Raw genomic sequence first — 21,346 nt, 5'->3', positions numbered from 1 at the left:
CAAAGCTTACAAGCTCATATAAATTTTTATTTTTTCATGGTAAAAAAAATGAACTGTTGAATGGCTTGATATGAGAAGAGAAAGGCTGCTTAGGCCTTCTGCTTTTGGGAGCTAGGGAAAGCTTTCTGTGTTTTAAAATCCAGTGGAAGTGGCTGGTTCCCCAGTATGCAATGTCTTGTATCTTTCTGTACAATTACTTTGGATTGACTTCCCTGGGACTGTGCTTGAGAAAGATTTCAGAAAAACCTGGATAAGGATATGGGAATTTGAATCAAGTTTATGTCCTTTTATTTTTCTTTTTATGAAAGCAAAAGCAGTTCTTATTTTCTTCTGTACTTAAATGTCTTTTCTTTTTTCCTATACCTACTCAGAGATCTTACTCTGTAAAGACTGAAAGACTGTTCCAGAGTCTGCATCCACAGAATGTACCTTTTTAAGATCTGGAAGAGTTGATACTACTTTCACATACTTAGTTCTGTTACAGARGAGAAATTTCAGAGAAAATGAGAGAGAATTTTCAAGCTGAATGCATATAAGTTAGTTTCCTATTTAAATTTTTGTAGAAAAGAGAGCAACTGTTGTTGAAGCTTATGTRTTTAAATGGTGCTCTTACCATCTGTCAGCAAAATGAAAGGAAATGTGAAGCGAATGGTAGTTCTAAGCTTTTTGGAGTCAATGCCGTGTACCACCTATAGCAAAATTTGGTAGATTCCCTTTTCTCCTTAGGAAGGCTGTTCACATTTTCCTAATGCAGTTCTCCCTTTCTGTATTTGATTCTACCTGGTTTTATTCCTTGATGGTGTTAGCAGGAAACCTGCAGGGTCTGTGTCTCTGTCCATTTTCTCAGATATTCTTGCCCAGGCTTCAGTTCATCTTTATCTGATAGGTCACCATATTCAGAACTCTTTCTAGCCTGAACTCAGGCACTGGAAGGGACCATCTGACTTTGCGACAGGCCTTTCCAAATCCTGGATGTGCAAATGTGCTAATTGCAGCAGTTGAAATGTGAGGGAATTAATTTTTCTCTGATATGCATTTGCCTTAGCTTATATATATATATAAACATTCAAGTGTGAACTAATTTCCATCCTTTAATTGCTTTCATACAGTTACAGTGTTCTTGAAAGTGGGTCCTCTGCCTGAGCCATGGAAAACGGGGAGTGTAGTACAGGTTGAATACTGGAGAGTGGACTACAGGGATGAATATTCCGGGTGAAAATGGGGACTGATCAAAAAAAAGCAGGACTTAGTGCCCACCTTTGGTGGGCTAGGTTTCAAAATTATTTCTGTCTGTGGGTAGGTAGAATACACTGCACAATTGTACAATATGTTTTGAGCATTCGCTTTCCATGGTGGAAGTGTATATGCAAACATATATCTCTGTAACATACAATCTAGCTTGGTTCATTGATTCCTAGCTGTCTGCTTTCCATATATTATGGCAGTAATCAGTTCCATAGGGCAGATATGCAATTTCCCAGAACTAATTTTGAGAATCAAAGCCAGAAAATGAAATCATCATTAACATTGGATAGTATGCATGTGTCAGTAGTGCTTACTGGGGTGTTCTTCCAGTCACATGTTTCAGGTTCTTGCTAACCTGTCAGAAACTATATCCTCAAAATCTCTTATTTTTTGTCCTGGAAAAAGCTAAAACATATGGAACTGTAACACTGAATTTTGTTTCCTCTGAAGCTATTACTAGTTGGAAGACTGAGCTTGTAAGAACCATTTCACAKAATATTTTACAGCATAGTTTTTCTTTGTACAAAAAAGCACAAGTCAAAAATTTTGAAAACAGTTGAATAATCAAAGTCCAACAGTCTACTGTATTCAGAAATCAAGTGCTTTGTTACCCACAAAGAAAATTTGACATCAGTAATCTGAAATTATTTCTGTGCCTCAAATGCATATTTTTTAAAGTACCAAAATTAKGGCATGCAATAAAGCTCTTTACCTTTCACAAGAGCAACAAAAATTCCTTAGATTTGTCATCTAACTGTTGGAAACAATTTAGGGCCAAACTTTTCATCATTTAGCAGTTCAGTCATTGAAAAGAATTAAAAATTAGGTGCCCATTACAACAAGTTTTTATTCTAATCCTCAAAAATAGTTACCATGCTGACTTGAATTATAATTAGCCTTTAAGTAAGAAGTCCCTTATATGATTAATGGATGCAGAATTAATCAGAATCGTTACTGGTTCTGATAGCACATAGTTTCTAAGCAGACAGAACTTAAAAGCAATATGTRTCATACAAAGTGAGGCTTGTTGTGAAACTGCAGGGTTTTAGCCAGGTTGTTTAGCCAGGTTTTGCTTCTCTGACTCCAAATGAATCATAAAGTCTAAATACGCATTTGGAAATTCTAAACCACAATTGTTTTTCTAAGTTTAGAGACCGATTAGGGAGTAAAGATATTGTTTCAAATGCGATGAGTGAGCCAGACAACCTGTTTTAACTGGCAATTTCTGGAGCCAATTCTAAAGTGAAATGAAAAGCCTTAAGAAAGACCTTATAAAATGGGGTTAGGGTGGGTTTTTTATCAGATTTCCTTGTACCTTATTCATTTCCTTCTTAGGAGCTGAATACTGTAGTTCTCCAGAGAGGAAAATTCCCATGGACATCAGGCTATATATAAAGTCCCTCTAATGCCCTTCACAGTGACAAAGTACTCTTGCTTGTATAGGCTAAGGCCAGCTGAGTTTCTGAGAAACTGCTTCACTGGAGCTAAATGCTGCAGGCAGAGGGAGGGCATGAGCAAGCTCAGCTTTATTAGCACTGTGGATTGCTGTGTTCCAGGATCCTGAGATTTTGGCCCCCACTCCTCTCCTGAGTGGAGGAGCTGCAGTCTGTTGGTTAGAGAGCAACCTCAGAAACAGTCTTAGGGCAGATGGCAACTTGTGGAAAATCAGCACAGGTACCCATGAACCAAATCCAATTTATTACAACGTCATGGCTGTTCTCCAAATTGTCATGGGTTTGGGGTCTTTTTTGACAGCTCTTCTCCAGCTTCAAARGATTCTTTAACTGGAGTTAGGTGCAGAAAGGACATCATACTCCTTTTGTTTTAAATATGCTCATAAGTGAGCCAGAGTAACACTGAAGCATTGATGTCTCATTGTGATTCAAATCAGAACCCTTCCACATCATGCTTGTCAAAAAGGACAGTTTGGGGTCTACCAAAGTATGTGACTCTTGAAGAATTTTCGGGCTGGCCCATGCCAGGAGTTTTTGGGGGACCACTAGATGTAATTTGGAATCTCCAAGCCTGTCCAAAGCTGTGTGTTCAAGCATGGTTGTGGTTTTCCTCCAGCCCACACAGCTAGGTTTTCTGTTTATGGAGAAGGCGGAGTGGATCTGCCTTTCCAGAATCCTCCACAGAAATTCTGGGTGCTTTAGCATGGTTTRCCAGCTCAGAGGTGTGCATGCAGAACCTTAGTATATTTGAATTTCCAAGAGGATGCCAGGAAAGGTGGGTGTGTGTGTCCTGTCTTGAGGCAGACTTCACAGTTAGCCCAGAATGCACAGAACTTCCATGGTCCTGGCACTGGGACCGACACTGAACAAAATATTTCAGGACCAGTGAATTAAGTAATAAAGGTGAGAGTTAGACATTGAAAGTTCTCTGGCTAATTCTAGTGCATAGTGCTAGATGAGACTAAGGATTGAAATTACATTCTCCTTACAAATTCATGGTCTGAAGGTTGGTTTAGTCACATTTCTGTAGCATAGAGAAAATACTGTAATAGTCTTTTGTATCTGTAATATAGTAAGGTAACCATGAGACTTACAAGTGGCACAGTAATTTCAGAAATGGAAGCGAATTTATTTCACGTTATAGGAAAGTTGTGGTTTGGATGTTTTTCTGCAGCACAGGTTTCTTTTTTAGGAACTCATTGATCTGGATGTGAAAATGTGTGGTATAGTCATTAGAAGAATGATTAAAGGATGAAGAACCTTCTGTSGGAAAACAGTGTACCCAGCAACTGCTCTTCTCTAAAGAAGAATGCTAAATGCTTGTGTCAGCAYAAAGCTTTGTGTTTCAGGCACTGGGAGAGGACTAGGTGTGTCTGTGAGAACAGTTTCAAGTAATAGTGGTGGTGTGTGTTCCAGCTGTGCTCTGAAGGCTATTTCTGACCAAATATGGTATTAGAATCTCATTGTTAATAACCATTTGCCAAATTAGTGATGTTTAAAACAGAATCCAGCAGTGAAAATRGTGTTTCAACTGCTGAACCTTTTGTAAGCAAAAGTCCAAGTTTTAGGCAKGTTCTGAGAAACTTAAAGATGACAGTGAGAGTGAGCTGAAGTGCTTCTTAGGGTTGGCTCTGATGTCAAAGCTAGCCTCTACTACAGCCCAAAAAAGCTTTGATCATCATGAAAACCAGTTACGAATATGTCTAGATAATAATCCTCATGAAAATCTAATTATCCTCTGAAGTAAATTACAAGGTGGCTTTTTAGTATGAAATTCTGGTTGAGCTKACATTGCACTAAGTTTACAGCATTATAGGGCCCTTTTCTGCCTCAGACTGTTACAATAAGAGGTGAAAATGAGCATTAAGAATGTTTGTGAATGGTAATATATAATGTGCTATCTGACCCATTARTGTTTCCACAGTCAACAAATACTTGAAAATGGAAATGAGCAATGCAYGGAGTTAGTCTCTTGAAATATTAACACATAAAGCCCCTAAAAATTATTCTTACCATCATTACACTTCACTTCTGTAAACTGGAAGAAATACGTAAACTTACTAGTTTCTTTTTAATACCAAGCTGACTGTGTTGTAATTAATACAAATTGTTCCAAGTCTAACGTTAGGTGAAGTTTCAATGCTGAGATTTGCCTTGCTGGCATCTTGTGCGATGTGGTGATTTCTGAACAGTGATTTCGTGACTATACCAAAGGGTTAAACTAAAATGCATGGAAGAGTCATCACTTGCTGATGGCTTTCTATACAGCTGCCAAACAGTATTTCAAATTGAGGAGTTCCTTACTGTTCTTTCAAAACACAACTGATTAACTCCTCTTTCCAGATTTTGTGTTCCCTGCCCCAGCTTTAGCAGGCAAAGGAGATTGTTGTACATTCTTACAAGATAAAAGTTTGTTTTTATTKTAAGAAGTTGTAGTGAGATGTTTGGAAAAGTATTGTGGTTACTCTGATTCCTTGCACTCCTCTCAGCATTTCACAATAGTTCAGAACAAATTCTGAGTTAATTTAAGCAAGAGACTTAAGAACAGGAGGTGCTTCAGTGAACACCAGAGCTGCAATGCTGCCGAACCAAAGTGCCCTCCCAAGCAAGCCTTTACTCTTGCTTTCCTGTAACTATGTTCCAGCTAACTCATACATGGCACACATTTGCAAAAACAAAACAACAACAACAACAAAAAAAAGCCTTTAGTTTTTGATTTTCTAGCCACATTCCTCTGTAGGTCTGGAATCTTGTTTGTGTCATGGACTAATCATAAAGGTCTTTCCCTTGTCTTTGCATAACATCGGCAGCAGCATGCCTTACTGAGAAGAAACTGGTTTATTTTACATTTCATACGACACTGGCAGTGCCAATTTTGAAAGATTTTTTTGTGTTTTGCTGAGTGGCATAAAAGATAGCATGAAGTCATCAATATTATGGCAGAACGCAGAATTATACCCAGTATACTAAAATAACATTTTATTTAATGCCTTATGCTGTGGTTACACTCAAGACATTTGAAATACTAAAGAAGACATGGCTTAGTTTCAAATCATTCAAACACGTTGTCTTTTTACTTAGAAGCTTAGTTCAGATGGCAGATCAGATCTGTCTTTTAATCTACTTATCCTCTCTAGCACTGGATAGAGGGAAATGTTTCTCTTAATGTAGCCAGGTTTTAACTGCTGCAGTTTGTTTCGTGTGTGATAAGAATGCACTGTTGGATCATGTTCAGCTTGGCATCCTCCATACCTGCTGCATCTTTCCCAGCAGAGCCGCTGCTCACCCGGTCAGTTCCYGGTCTCTGCTGACACACCGCTTCTCCCACTCCACATCTGAAAACATTTTAAAGCTCTGTGCCWCATAAGACCTGTATTCTGCTTATCCTAATTAGCCACCAGCTTATTCCATTTTCAATTCCACTGGCTTTTGCAAAGCATCTTTTTCTTTTCTCTTTAGAGATTTTGGGGGAGGGTGGGGCTCCTTCCTGGACTTGGGCCAGAAGCTTTCTTGTGGTATGCAACTGGTGTAGTCCTGAGCAAAGAGAAGAATTTGACTCAAAAGCTGCATCAACCTTTGAGTGACACTTCTAAGCCTTCCAACTGAAAAGAATCATGTAGTCACTGCATCTTTTTTCTGCCTAAAGTCATAATAAGCTGGCCAAAAAATTAGCCCTGGCAAAATCAGTATTGAAACAATATGGGGCTATTGAGTACCCTCTCATTGTAAAATAAATGATTGAAGCTGCATTGTTCTTCATTTACTGACATTAAAGTGYTTCCATCTGCAATGACAACCTTATGTTACTCTTGCTGGTGTGTGCTAATATGAAGACTTTTATATAAACTGTAAGGGTTTTTTCTTGTGAGAGCAAAAAAAGAAAATCCCACATGCTTCGCTATGACATGTTTGTCTCAGTTTATTTCTTTACCATGTTTTGAACCATGGCCAGCTGGAASTTCATGTGAGAAAGCTCATTATTTACTTGTATTTTTTTGTAATCTAAATGGAGGTCTCTGGGAGCTTGCTATGTCCCTTGATATAACCACAGGAAAGAMTTCTTTGGCTTTGAACTATTAATGATGGATTGCTGATGAGTGCACCGATGAATGTGTGAGAATACTCCCTAGTTTGCTCACCCTATGCAGCATACCTGTATTTCTAAGCGGGGGAAGAGGTGAAGAGAATTATTATTCACCCGCTTATATGCACTTTCTCTGTATGTTGTTACTAAAGGTATCACTGCTGGATTATGTTCTATTTACCTTTTAATTGTTTGAAGAGGCATTTGATGGGTAATTTTTTGTCATTAAGTTCAGGGATATTGCTAAAAGGATAACAAATATTAATTGGGTTGCATAACTGATTAAAAAAATTACAATAGCTTGTGGATATATCTTCTTGATTCAAATATGTCTGAAAAAGATTAAATAGCAGGAAACTTTATTCTGGAGGGTTTGTGAAGGAAAGCATGTGGCTTATTAATCTTGCATTATTTCCCTTCAGGCATGGAGATGGGCAATAAAATATGGCCTTACTCTTTTGCTCTCAGTGATGCTTTGGCTGCAGCTCTGCTTGACTCTTGCTATTTGTCTGTTCTGTTTGTACAAGAGAATGGGAAGACAGGAGGCAGAACAGAGAGGGAATGAGCAGAGCTGTGGCTTATTCCCAGCTGCTCACAGCCAGAGAGRTTGTCTGGGTGCAGAGAACTGAAGTATTTTACTGTCAGAACAGGGAGGGAAAGTTCCATGGTGCTGCAAGTCTCTGATTTGAAAGGAGATTCAGTGCTTTACAACAGTGCCATCTCCATTTGTCATTGCTTTGTCACRCTTACCCTTTTTGCCCATCTATTCATGTGCTGCAATAGAAAACTACCTTGTAACACATGACTGAAAAGAACTGTCCCTTTTTAAATTTAGGAACACTCAGATCTCTGCAACCTTCTGGCTTGCTTGGGTATTAGTTTGATGTGCTSCTTTATAGACCAGGTTGCATATTAACAATCCTTAACCTCATAAAMCCCCTGTTTGACACCCTCTGCTTCATTTGCATTCCATGTGCTGCGTGGTGGCTTGCTGCAGGAATTTATGTTGATGAAAGTTACCCATGATGAAAACTGCCTGTCTGTAAACGTTGCACCACAGCTGGAGAGCTGTAAGCAATACAGGGGAAAATACTACCCATAATAAATTCGATATTGTAATTGCATACTGTTAAACAAGTAATCCARCATTCCTCTCCTGTTGTATTTTTAAAGGGTGAACCAGGTTTCATCGGTCCACAAGGAGAACCTGGSTTGCCAGGGCTACCAGGAACAAAGGTAAGGGTGATGGGCCAGTGCTCTGGTGTGAAGCCCCTAGAGCTGATGTCAGATTCAACTTCCTCAGCACATAGCACAGGCTGAGATTACTGTTGGAAAAATGCAAGAAGTCATGGACCAGTTCTGTGAGATATATAGGTATATAGATATTGATCATCTTTTTTCATGTTAGAATCCCAGAATTTACAGCCTCTGTTCAAGAAGCAGAATAGGCATGACTGAAGAAACTGTATTTTCATAAATGTGGGGTTTTTAGGAAAATAGCTTGGAAGTGTGTGCAGGGAAGAGAACTTTGATACCACRCATCAGATTGTGAAAATACAGATAGCCTARAACTCTGTTTCTTCTGTTGGCTTGRTTTCTTTGATCCTGCTGAGTTGGTGTGCTACAGACTGCCCAARTATTTTGTGATTTTGTGTGTCTGTTGCAATAGGGTGACAGAGGAGAGGCAGGCCCTGTTGGGAAGGGTGAGCGAGGTGAACCTGGAATCCCTGGACCAAAGGTCAGTCTGATTTTACACTGGAAATGTCTTGTTAGTTTTATACCTATGAACAGATCTTTGCCTGCTGAAAAGCAGAACAAAACTTGGTGAGTGAGCTTTTAAAGGAAAATGCTGTCAAATGCTCTCCTACAGTCCATAAGACAATGGCAGTTTTTGTGTTCACAGCTGTGAGACTGCAGTCTGAATGGACTCKTATTTGGTCTGCAAAGTAAAGACACTACCTACATACACTGTCATGGAATTGGCCTAATTAATTCCAGCTGAAGTTCTGACCTCCAGGTCCCTCATTTTCAGCATCGAAGTTTGAACTCTTTGACCAGTGTAGCTGTCAAATGCAGAGAAAATCCATTTTGCATGCTGTTTTCTAACTCTCTGAGAAAGAGATCAGTCTAACTACATTGTAGCATTGTCCTAATATTTCCCCTGGTGTTGATACCAWCAAGTTTTTCTTTCCTAATGCTTTTTGGAAACAATAAGGCAAATTTTATGCCCCTTGGCTAGTTAGTTTGTATTCACCTAAACTGTTGGGAAAAGAAATTATGGTAACACTTCATTTTCATCACCTTCTGTTAGAATATTTAACTATGTTCTCTATCTCTTGGCTATCATTTCTCAGGAGGAATGGAATGACACAGTTCATTCCTGAAAACCAGTGATAATGATGCCTACTCTTTACTAATACCAATACTACTTTTCCTTTGGAAGGGTGGAATCTGTGTTTGCAATGGTGCAAACACCATTGCACTCTAGGTTTAAAGAATATATTAATCTGGATCCTATTAAATTAAGTGTTTTTGAAGATTCATTGTCTTAGTAATATCAAATAAAGTATTTCTGCTGTTCCAAACTGTAGTTAGTCATCACTAATTTCTTTTTCTCTGCATTCCCATTTCTCTGCCATTTTTCTCCTATCTTCCTTCAAACAGGGGAAAACAGGTGAACCTGGATCTAGAGGCCCCAAAGGGTCAAAGGTTAGTAGTGAAGAAACTGTCTTTAGGGGATAATTACCACAATGATTCTTAGGATCAGTTATTTATAACATTTCACAGAAACCTCACTTGGGTCTTTAAAAGAACTTGTAACAGTCTGCAGAGTGCTTTGTAAGTGAAACCTTCTGACCTTCGATTTTAGCTAAAAAATTCGGTCAAATCATAAGGGTTTTGAGCACTGTGTTTCTAATCCTTTTTCTGTCACAACATCCATTCCACTCAGCTGTTGTTTTCCTCATGCAATTTGGTTTCTCTCTGTGTAACTGATGYGTGTGAGTCCTCCCAGCACCTGACTGTGCTGTTACTGGGGTTGCAATAATTTTGTGGATCCACACTTCAGTGAATTAGGAATCAGTGACATTCCAGGTACTGCAGGCTGAGATGTGATGGCCCAAAGTCCTACAAAGGCAAGAGTTGTTTTCTACTTTTTTACCTGCTTTAAAAAGACTATTTTGATATCTTTCCACCCATCTCTCTGTGGATATGTTTGGTCCATATATATGGAGAGAGAGGTAAAATGTATGGTTTTCTATTACTTTATCTTCTGGGCAGATACTGTTCCCACTGGATTCCTTCATGTTAYGTGATGGAGTCAAAGCAAAATGAAAATGTATTTGTGTGGGTGGTTATTGAGTCTTCTGTCAGAAGAGGGATGGCAGGACAATGTAGGCTGTGTGATGCTGTTTGCAGCACTTGTAAAGTCCTTGAAGGATAGCCTTAAGTGCTTAARGATGTGATTAAACAAGTGCCATTTAACCTCATTCATTTCCCACCAGAAAGAAGTGTTGGAAGGCAAGGGAACTGATGAGGGGGTTAAATCATCAGAGTGAGAGTAGGAGAGTAAATCAGCCTCTCATTTGATGACAGTATCTGAGCACGTCACAGATGCACCAAAATTATAAAGATATCCCCTCTAATTCCTTTTTTATCAAAAAAGGATATATGATTTTCATTTTACCTGTGTACCTGTCATGAAAATCTGGCCCACAGAAGTCAATCTAGTGGTTGGGAACTTCATTTTTTAACAGTTCCAAAGACATGATCACTAGCTGCTGCCAAGGCAGCCCTGAAAAGGAAAGGCAGGTGGTACAACCTTGATTTTGCCCTGCCACCAGCCTGCTCTCTGTATGCCTTCATTAGCTCTGTGAAAAAWTCCTGGTTTCTGTGTGTTGTGGTGGTAAATTAATCATTCTTCCCTGACATTTACCAAAGTCCTCTAGATTTCAACAGGAGCAAATGTTGTGGTTCTTACCAATATTAATTTTGAGTAATATAAAAAGATGAGACCTTACTGTGAAAGTGACTGTGAAATGAAATGAATTGTGGATGCTGGTTTATGAATGCCTACACATTTCAAATTCCCTCCATCCTTTGAAACATATTACTAATAGCCAGAAAGAAAAAGCTGTGTGCAAGTTGGTAATGATCTTAAGTCACGGAAAGGGCATCAGGAAACTCTAAATCTGACAATACTGTTATGTTTGTAGGGGAGGCAGTGACTCAGAGCAGGGAAGTTCAGAAAGTCAGTGGAGGCATGATCACCGAAAGAAAAGCTTATACATTTTGAAACAGACATTAGAAGAAGTTTTAGACAGTTTTCACACTAAGTGATTTCATTTCTCTAGTATTCTCTTCAAGCTTTTGACAATTGTGTTACTAGAAATAGGGATGTTACACAAATTGCTTAATTGGTAATCTGCCCATTTTTGGTTCTTTGGATTTTTTATTGCAAACCAATACAATACTCTAATAATTCACACAGAATCAAATGCATCATTGTCAACTGTGCCACTGCACATTTTTTTGAAGGACTTTTCATTAAGTAAGATTCACATTCAGGATGAGAGGTCTTATCAACCAGTTTATGTAAGAAAACATATTTAAAAGGTAAGAACCACCTAATGTATTATCAWATGGAATATCTTTTTTTTTCAAATATCATTTTTGCATAGGGTGACACAGGTGAAAGAGGTGACACAGGATCTGCAGGTCCACGGGTAAGTCTGCYTGTCATCTCAGCTCTTTGTGTTGTGCTCTTAGATTCAGTCCGTGTGAACTGAAATTGTAGCTGTAGTTCTCATTAAAACTCYATGTGAAATTGGGCACTTGACATTGTTGGAGCATGGTTGCTAACTGGCCTTTAATGTGACTTACATCAATTTGGAGCAGTCTCTTACCCACAGTTGTGGGCAGGATGTTTCTAGCCAGATGTTCTGACATTGCTCACAGCCAGTACAGAACTAGGGTGTAAAAACTGCTTAAATGTCTTCCCTCAGAGGTTTCATATATTTGCTTTCCCACTGCAGTGCAAGTCAYTGTATGCTGACTTGCTTATTTATATTTATAAAAGAAAACGTTTTGCTTTGAAAGCAATCTTCACTTTAATTCTAACATCTGTATTTTGTGATAGTATATTGTAAGTACAGTAAGAGTGCCACACCACACAATCAAATCAAAGTATGTTCTGTGGTAAGAGTCTAAAATAGTCCTTGGCAGTTGTCTCAAAATTTTATTGGAAAATGTATTACAGGGCCCACCTGGACAGAAGGGTGATCAAGGTGCAACAGAGATAATTGATTATAATGGCAATATCCATGAAGCTCTGCAGGTATGCAAACATTACAAGGCTGAATTGGCTTAGTCTGGTCTGGGAAAAAGTCATTTGACAGCAYTGTATTTCTCTTTTGCCTAGAGCTTGAAAACATTTTGTGTGCAAAGCATTTTGTGTGCAAAGCCATTGAGCTTATTAATGAGGAACCACTTTCTATATTTGGAAACCAGGTTTTCTGTTTGGTGCTAGACAAACTGTTTCCTTGATACAAATTATCTGAGTGAATTAGTTTCACATTCCCTGGAGAGTACTGACATCATCTAATGAGGACAAAACTAATTCATTGCTGGCTTTCTTGTTCAGTGCTGAATTCATGTAATAAATCACATACACAGTTTCAACAGAACTATTTCCTTTTAATTCATGTATTACAATATTGATACTTCTTTTTTTCATTGTTTTCCTCCTCTTCTTCCTATAAAATGCAAAGAGCAGAATATTTGAGATTTGGAAACCACGTAGCATGGTTGCATTAGCAAGCTGTGGATTCAATCAGCAACTTGAGTACATTAAGTAGACCAAACACCCGTCTTTTCCCTTATTCATTTCTGGAAAACCTATTTTGACTGGTGTGCAGAAAAGTGTGGAGGATTAAAGTGGGGTTACAAAAAGAATGAATGAGTGTTTGCATGAAAGCAAAGGACCACGATGACATATGTCATTGCAGTCAAGGTGATTTACATTGCAGCATACTCAGATGMAAATTCTGTGCAGTATAACTCCACCAAAGTGAATGGCTTGCTTATGTGAAACTGAAGACTGGATTTGGCTCATTGTGCGTCTGATCACTTTCTCACTGAAGACRGTGAACTTTTTTCTTGCGTTTACTCAGTGGGAGTGGGTAAATGTCTGACCAGTCATTTGGTTTTCAAGACTCTTTCAAAAAATCATAAAAAAAAATCTCACTGCCTTTACTAAGATCTGAAAGCCTTATAGGCTGCTAAGGCTGAGCCCACTCTTTGATTGTGCCTGTGGGGAAGTCTGCATAGGCATGTTGTGAGGCTCTGCATTATGTTTGCCTCATTTGGTTTGCTTGCAAGGGAATTCAGACTCACAACTTTCAGTCATCTAAATCCCTCCCTGMGTTACATGCCTAAAGTAGCCTGAAATTAATGTTGTGTATTACCAGACAGAGATTTACCAGGGGCTTTAGCCCCTGTATCTTCTGTATTCTGTCTTTGTATCTTAACTCTGGCACCAGTGTTACTTTCAAGCTTCCTCAGAAAAACTGCAGCACATAAAGTAGTCTTAAAAGTGGACTAAAGCCTTTTGCAGTGGTTGAGACGTATTAGGAAGCCTTTACCTCATTGCAAATCATTCCAAATGTCATCACCTTCTGATCCAGGGTAACAAATAATTGATATTAATGGGAATGGCTGTGCAAGGAGGGTGTAAGTAAGATTATATAGGATCAGTCRAAAATATCCTTGCCAAATCCAGCTCAGTCTTCAGATGGCAAACACCCATTCCTAAGTCTCCTGGTGCCAAATTCTTAGGGGCTCTGAGATTTGCAGTTCTCTCACAGAAGTACATGAGAACTTCCAGTTCTCAGCTCAGAGCTGTGAACTTGGCCAGTGGATTTAAGAAGTTGACAAGAGTTTGCAAGATTGTCTCATGTTAGAATTTAGTAATAAATCATGAAGCAGTCCAGAAATTTAGTTACTTTGCCTTGTGCCTCCTATTCAGTCTCATGCGTGATCTTGACATAGAGGTTTGAGCAAGACCCCTGCTGAGAGTATGTGGCTTTTACTTGGAGGACAAATACAAAATTTGTCTCTTTGTCAGAATTGCTCTTCACACCTATTCTGCAGAATTTCCCAGAGCAAAAAGCAGTAGTTTTCYAAAGTTTCACCTTTGTAGGAACTGCATCATTAGATATTAAAATATCTGCCAGTGTAAAGGGGTGCGTCACTGTGAGCATGTAAACAGTACTTTGCAATGGTTATTTTAGCTTTTCTTACCTAGATAAACTCAGCTTCTCAGTATCTTAAAAGTTTTTGATACATTCTCTTTAATATGTTGAAATACAAAGGATATGAGTGTATTAAGCCTTTTGTTCAAGTAATTGTACTGAGTAGGCTCCARATCTTTGCCAACAGTATGTATTGTTGCTTTGATACAGGAAGATTYTTTCAAAGCTTCTTTTAAAACAGAAGATCTGCAAACCTTTATTTGCACACTGGATAACARTTAGAAAAGCACAATATTTCTTGTTCCATGTAGGCCAGTAAGTTCTTCACAGGCAAAAGGAAAGCATATGCAAGCTGCAATATTCAGGGTTTGAAAATATAGACAAGCATTTAAATTACTTTTAAATACTTTTCAACTTGTTTTTAGAGTCTTTGGCCAAAAGAAATAGTGACAGGTCAAGATATTTTTCCTCCCTCCATGATGAAAATATCCTTTGTCTTTCCAAGCACTCAAAGCAGGATTGTAGTATATATAGCTGGGTTGTGGACTGGCAGTTTTCAATTTAGAACTGCATTTTTACATGGAAATTAATGTTATTATCTTCACTTTAGGAATCGTATTTATTAGTCGAATTTTGTTGCAAAACCTGCAGACATTACTAAAGAGGGCTAGTTTTTTGGTCAATTTCAGACACTCATTATGTTTCTTTAAAAGTTTAAAAARCACCTTTTTGAAGACTTTTGCTTACATTTTGCAATCTAGTAATCGTTTTTTTTGATCTCTTAAATGGTACAAAAGTAGCACCGATTTAAAACCCTAATTCCCAGAGAAACCAAACAGCTAAYACTACACCAAGAGTTAAAAATAAGACGAATTTTATTAATGTTTTTGAAGGCACAGTGTCTCACAAGTGCAGTGTAGGTTCTGTGGAGATTGTAACTGTAGCAAACAGAATTGTTTGTATCATTGTTTAATTCTGCTACTGACAACTCCTGTTAATACATTTTGCCGACAGAGGATTGCCACCCTGACTGTCACGGTAATTYCTGCTGCATGACTTTCTGTGTGTTGTGAAGCTTCTCTTTCGTGTTGCAGCATGTTCATAATTCTGCTAGCTCAGGACATATCTTCATTGTATGCCAACCTGGTTCATAATAACATGTGTTGGCTTCTTTGCTTGGTGTTCCCATAGCAGAGAACCCATTGTTGAAAGCCATCCAACAATGGAACCAATTCTGCTCCTGCTGAATTAATGGCAAAACTTCATTTAAGTACGAGACTGGGAAAACACATTCTTCTTTTTTTGTTTCAAGTTCTTCTCTGCAAAATTGGTGTTAGTCGTATTTTCCCATCTGTACATAGCCTTTCTTTATATTAATGCAGGGGATTTAAAATGTTGTTCTGGCATTTTTTAAAGGGTCCCTACTATGCACCATTCAGGCCAGTATTTTATAGATGACTGTGTGTCCTCAGCCTGAGGCAGAAATGAAAGAAATGGTTAGAGTTTATTCCATGGCAATTTCACAAAGCACAGAGTATCCCCAGATGCACTTAGCATCTTTTAGCAGAATCCTCTTTGCCATTGGTTGGAGATTTCTGCTGGTCTCAAATTGTTTTGGATCAGGCAGCGAGGTTTGACGAATATGACTGAGGTGAGTTTTGGTCTCCCTTCCATTAAGGGAAGCATTGCCATTTCATCAATAGGAGCAGAGGACTTTATTATAAAATATGAGCTGTACCGTTATTTTAACACTGTTTTTTGTGGTAGTGTTGTGGTTTTTGAGAGCTGTTGCAGGTTAACAACTGGTCCATAACTGGTGTTGGTTCCCCTTCTGTTAAAAAGCTAACTCATTTTGTTACAGTAGCTATATAAACATTCACCCTGTGCTAACATGACAAGTTCTTCAGGAGTTTATTTGAAAACTGAGAGGTTTGTATGTTTCTGTTTAGGGACCACCAGGACCACCAGGACCCCAAGGGCTGCAAGGGTCAAAGGTGATCTTCCTTATTTTACTCATTGTATCTTAAGGGTGGACTGTTTTCTGTGGTTTTTTGTTTTGTTTTTTTTTTTAAGGATGTACACACAGAGGTAAATGGAGCTTTTCAATAAGTTATTAACTGTAAATTTATCAAATTTGTGGCATGTTTCCAACTTTGTATCCCAGATTCTTTAAATGTAGCTTTCCAGAATAGGTGCTTTGTTTTGTTGCCCCACACAAATGCTCAGCTAAGAACCAGCAAAATTAATTAGCACTGAAAGAGTGCAAAAGCATCTCACTCAGGGGTCTGCACTGAGGTTGCTCCCTAGGACTTTGCAGAGCATCCACACAAACAGAGAGTGGCTCCCATGCCTCACTTGTGGCTGAGTGGGAATGAGGTGGGCAAAACWGTGTGCAAGACACCGCTGGCCACTGCGTGAGTGTGTGTGAATGCAGCTTTTATGGCACGGGGTACCCACCCAAATAAATACTGTATTGTCTGATGTCAGTAAAAATTACAACATCCACGTGTGGGTGGGAGCCTGGCTGGAAACCCAGGCCTGCCCATACCACCTGGCTGGTGCTTACATGCGGTACAGAAGGGTTAGTGAGCAGCCCACACAGACACAATGAATACCATATGCTGCACTGTTCTATAAAATTTAAATAATAAATTTTCCCATATTTAAAAAAAAAAAAAGAAGTGTTGAAGTTAGTGGACTCTCCCTGAATGCTTTTAAACTAATGAGATATTTCTCCYATTTCTTAAATACTGGATACTGCATCTTCTCCCAGTGTCTCTRAGCTCTTCCAAGAGCAAATAGCTGCATCTTCAGTAACAACACTAGACATTTCAATTTTAGACTTCATCCAATATTTCATGTGGAAACATGTCACAATACACACATTCATTGTTTTGAGAAATTGTGAGAAACAAGGTTCATTCTATGTGAAAATTGATAATAAAGCAATAGTTAAGTGTACAGAAATTGCTTTTTGCATTATCATCTGCTCAGCATTTCTACTTCTCCTATAAAACACAGGAAAGTGGAAGTGTGGGAGAGGTTGTGTTTCTTCATATAGGTGAGCATTCTTGTTCAAAATTTACAGCATAGAGCGGGATTCAACATTAGGAGTTTGTTTCCAACATCATAGACTCCAGTCATCAGTATAACTTGCTCCCTTAGAGAATGCTGCTCAGGAATGGTCACAGGACAATGTTGTGAATGTGACTCCTTCACTGGGTCAGAGAAAAAAAAAATCATGAAGTCTCTCTCTACCTTACATAAATCGAGAGGCATGATTCCGTATTTATGCTGGTTGCAGGCAAAGTTTCCATTGGGTTGGGCTCTTTTCACCTCTGGGATTTTGTCTTCTTTTTCTTCCTTTTGTGCMCTTGTGTGGCCTTTATACAGCCCAAAGCTGTGCAGTGTCATAATCAGCTGAGCTGTTCATTCAGTGTAGGTGAGAAATACATCCTGGGTTTTTTGACAGAATCGTCTGTGACTTTGTTGCTGTTACTGATGGCAATTTCTCTGGCTCTTTYCTCTAGTGTCTGGGACAATTGGGATAATCCAGTTCCATCTTATCTTTTTTAGGGTGAACCAGGATCCCCAGGAATTCCAGGAGCTGATGGAGAGCAGGTAGATTTTGTGTAAATCATGTAGTGAAGAACATGTAAGCAGCTGTAGTTTGTTTAAAGAGATTATTTCTGTGATACCAAGTTGTGACTTGGACTTCATAATCGAAATAAAAATAGGATAATAATAATAAAGATAATTATAATGTTGCTGCATACTTTGTGATCTAATAATGTCTGCTTTTCTGCATTTTAATAGCAAAGGTATAACTTGCACATGACTTCTGGTTGCTAAGATCAAAGCTAGAATTCTGTTGGGGTCTCTAGTGTTCTGCATGACTTGCTCAATAAGTCCATATTTTAGGGTCCTAAGGGCTCAAAAGGAGACACAGGTGATCCTGGAATGCCTGGAGAAAAGGGAGGAATTGGGCTGCCTGGCCTACCAGTGAGTATGAAAAATTAATTAATTAATTTTAGCAAAAAGACTTCTTTTTTTTTTTTTTTTTTTTCCTCTTACACTATCAGGAAATTTGAACAGTGCTAATAAATTGCAAATGGGACAGAAAGCACTGGGGAGAAAATCCTGAGAGTGTTCTGCAGCTAATCTAGGAGAAGTAGTAAAACTTTTCAGAACTTTTCATTCTACTTACAGTGAAAAAGATGCTGTGTCAGAAAGGAAGAGATTGGTTGGCAGGCTGACCAARGTTGTACCTCTCTTGTATAGCTCACCTTGGGCAAGTGTAGCCTGTAGGAGAAAGCAGCTATATTTTGGACAGAAATTTCAGGTGCCTTAGATTGAGGAGGAAGAGAAAATGCATTAATATTATGGGATGCATTCTTCCTATTTGTATATATGTATGTATGTGTATATATGTATACATACAAACAAAATTTCTCAGCAAAAAAGAGAAACAATTTTAAAATTATATCCATAGTACAATAGATCATGAACGGAGTTCCAACTTAAGGAATTGTCATAAATGTCATGCCACAATTGATAGCTATCAATATAAAAGCATGTATTTATATTTGTTAAAAATTATTTATATGGTAGTCCAAAACTTTTCTCAAAGGATTTCCTTTATATATGTGCTGTGTTGTTCTGTTTTAAAGTTATAATTATTTKCAAATAAATACTGTCATTTCTAGACTGATTGCTAATAAGATTAAAGCTGTTTATGAACGCTGTTTTGTATGATTTTACAGGGAGCCAATGGCATGAAAGGCGAGAAAGGTGACGTTGGTTTGCCTGGTGCCCAGGGTCCTTCAGTAAGTCTTGGTGTGGCATTGCAATGAATGCGGGAGTCCAGCAATGGTTCTCCAGCTTCTGATTCTGAGCAGCACTTGGTATTCGTGCTGATCTTTCCTGAGAATGAACAGACTTCCAGTCTTTGGTTTAAGAAATTTTAAAGATTTAATTCCTGTTCTGTTCCATTCTATGACTATGAACAAGTTATAGGCTTTGACTGAAGCGAGCTCTGGCTCTGTAACAAATCAAAAGATAAATGAGGAAAAAAGAAAAAAGTCAAACCAATCATAATCTCTCTCAACACCTTACACTCTGGGAATCTCTGATAGTCCAGTGAGAACCAGACTAGGCTGACTTCAGATGTGTGATGAGACCAGACATTCTTCTGTTGTTTTTTTTTTCAAAGCATTTTAAAGGCATTTAAAAAGCAAACAAAACCAAAAACCAACCAACCAAAAAAAAAAAAAAAACCAAATGAGCTGCTACATAGTAGGAGATGGGTGACTAACATGATCAGAGCACAGTGAGGTGGGAGACCTCAGAGCAGGGGTTAGTGACAGAAGCCATAGCTCTGTGTGGTCAGAGAGGCTGCCCTGTGCTGTCACAGGACAAGAAAGCACCCTACATCTCTGAGTTTCTTTCTCAGAGAAATGAAGATTAGCTTGTTACTCACTAACTCATTCATACTGTTCTACATATTTTCCCTTGAAGAAAGACTTCAGAGTTTTCAGGAGATTTCACAGATGGTGGAATCCGTCTTACATTTCAAAGTGCATCTTGCTGCTCGTGCCACCCCCGACAGCTACTCTAGCAGTGCATGAATCTGGAGACCTGATTTAGCATCCCTGCTGCCACTCTGCAGCTTATGGTGGCAACCCTTCGGGATTAAATCCAGGAAGAGAAGTGATATATGAGGATGTATCTAAGCTGGATAAATCATCATGAAATTCTGTCTGTGGATTCCTTACTAGCACAGAAAAACAATGCAGAATATGCATGCACTAAATGCTGAGCAGCCTGATTGCCTATTTTAATGCCCTCAGAGCATTTTTGGTACAAGTGGGCTAAACAAAATAAAAGGAGAGACAAAGGACAATTCTGAAAATATATCAAAGCCTAGCTTGAATTTACTATCTTTTCCATTCATCAGTATTGAGGARGAATAAAATAAAACATCATCATCTTCTGCTCTGTAAATTCAGTAGTACAAGAGAGAGCTAAAGAGCACATACCATAAAATATTAAAAGTTCAAGCATCCCTGCTCAGTATTGTTTGTTTTACAGAGAGGTACTTTTTTCCCCCCATAGTGTCTTGAAGAGTATCATAGACCTTAGGAATAAGAATCTGSAGACAGGCATGCTGCCATATGGCACAGGCAAATCTACAGTTGGGGTACCCTGTCTTTCAAATCAAAATAATTCCCATTCCAAAAGCCCTGTCTAGATACGCTGTCAATGTTCACTGTTGCATTGCTATTTTTGTAAGTGCTTGCCAACAGATGAAGGGTCAGCCTGACTTCTGGGATTTTTGTGGGAGGTCTTTGCTCTGCATAATTTAATACCATTGTTTTTTATCTGTAGATGATAGGACCACCTGGACCACCAGGGCCACATGGTCCTCCAGGCCCTATGGTAAGCTTGGGAAAAGCAGAAGAGGGGCTAGAAATGGTTTAAGCCCTCTTGCCACTTTATTGCCTGCTTATTAAAAGTGTTATCAGAATATGTGGCYATTAAAGAGGGGATCTAATTTGGAAATTTTTTTGCATGTCTTAAAATTCACAGGAAGTGAAGAAACAAATTGCACCTTCCTGTGTTAGTGTTAACATGCTAGTGGTCTGKTTTTTCCTCGGAATCAGGTGCTTACAGTTCCTTTATTGACAGCTGCATTTCTTTTCARAGTACAGAAATAGAGGGGTAACTTGCATCCCTAGAAAGCAAAATCACTCTTCAAAAAATTGCGATGTATTTTCATAATGAAAAATGTTATCTTTATTTTCAGGGACCTCATGGACTGCCTGGCCCAAAGGTAAATTAATGCCTCTCTAGAATAGATGGGCTCTTTAWGTCTGCAAAGTGTCATGCCTTGCTCTTGAATGCATGCAGCTATGTTTTGTCATGCCCCATTTAGTAAAYGTTTCTGATATTCTTAAACCTTAAAGCAGATTTTAATATTAGCAGCTTAAAAGCTGTTTTAATTTTCTATGATTGTTTCTGAGTAGTATTTCTCCTCAGCATTGGCTGAGTCCATTTTTTTACGAATAGTCGGGATGAGGCACTAAACTGTTATCTTCCTGCTTATGGGCAAGCTACCATTGCACTTGGAATTACTTTGGAATACAGAACAATGTTACAGGCTTGGGAAATGAAGGCAGATAAACTCTCCTTMATTTATGCTCTCGTATCTCCTGCCACTTCCAATGTCCATGGCCTTTGTTAGGTGCTGCTGTTTTGCTGACCAGTTCCTTCCCATGTTATGCTGGCTCACCATCACAAACTGATGTATTTTT

General features: G+C 38.6%; 1 protein-coding gene across 1 annotated transcript in view; it reads left to right on the top strand.

Annotated features, from left to right (window-relative positions):
* Positions 1-21,346, top strand: part of COL25A1 (collagen type XXV alpha 1 chain) — a 285,675-nt gene that overhangs the window by 246,436 nt on the left and 17,893 nt on the right. The window contains exons 19-30 of the mRNA XM_057370712.1: positions 7,957-8,019; positions 8,453-8,521; positions 9,448-9,492; positions 11,463-11,507; positions 12,041-12,118; positions 15,048-15,071; positions 15,983-16,027; positions 17,610-17,654; positions 17,955-18,035; positions 18,797-18,859; positions 20,421-20,471; positions 20,839-20,865. Coding sequence (XP_057226695.1) covers positions 7,957-8,019; positions 8,453-8,521; positions 9,448-9,492; positions 11,463-11,507; positions 12,041-12,118; positions 15,048-15,071; positions 15,983-16,027; positions 17,610-17,654; positions 17,955-18,035; positions 18,797-18,859; positions 20,421-20,471; positions 20,839-20,865 — 636 coding nt within the window. The remainder of the gene's footprint in view (positions 1-7,956; positions 8,020-8,452; positions 8,522-9,447; positions 9,493-11,462; positions 11,508-12,040; positions 12,119-15,047; positions 15,072-15,982; positions 16,028-17,609; positions 17,655-17,954; positions 18,036-18,796; positions 18,860-20,420; positions 20,472-20,838; positions 20,866-21,346) is intronic.

The sequence above is a fragment of the Malurus melanocephalus genome, unplaced genomic scaffold (assembly GCF_030028575.1).
Source record: "Malurus melanocephalus ecotype Western Australia unplaced genomic scaffold, MMel_1.1 scaffold_131, whole genome shotgun sequence".
Taxonomy (NCBI): domain Eukaryota; kingdom Metazoa; phylum Chordata; class Aves; order Passeriformes; family Maluridae; genus Malurus; species Malurus melanocephalus.
The sequence above is the reverse complement of the archived record's forward strand: the minus strand, read 5'-3'. Positions and strand labels throughout refer to the sequence as shown.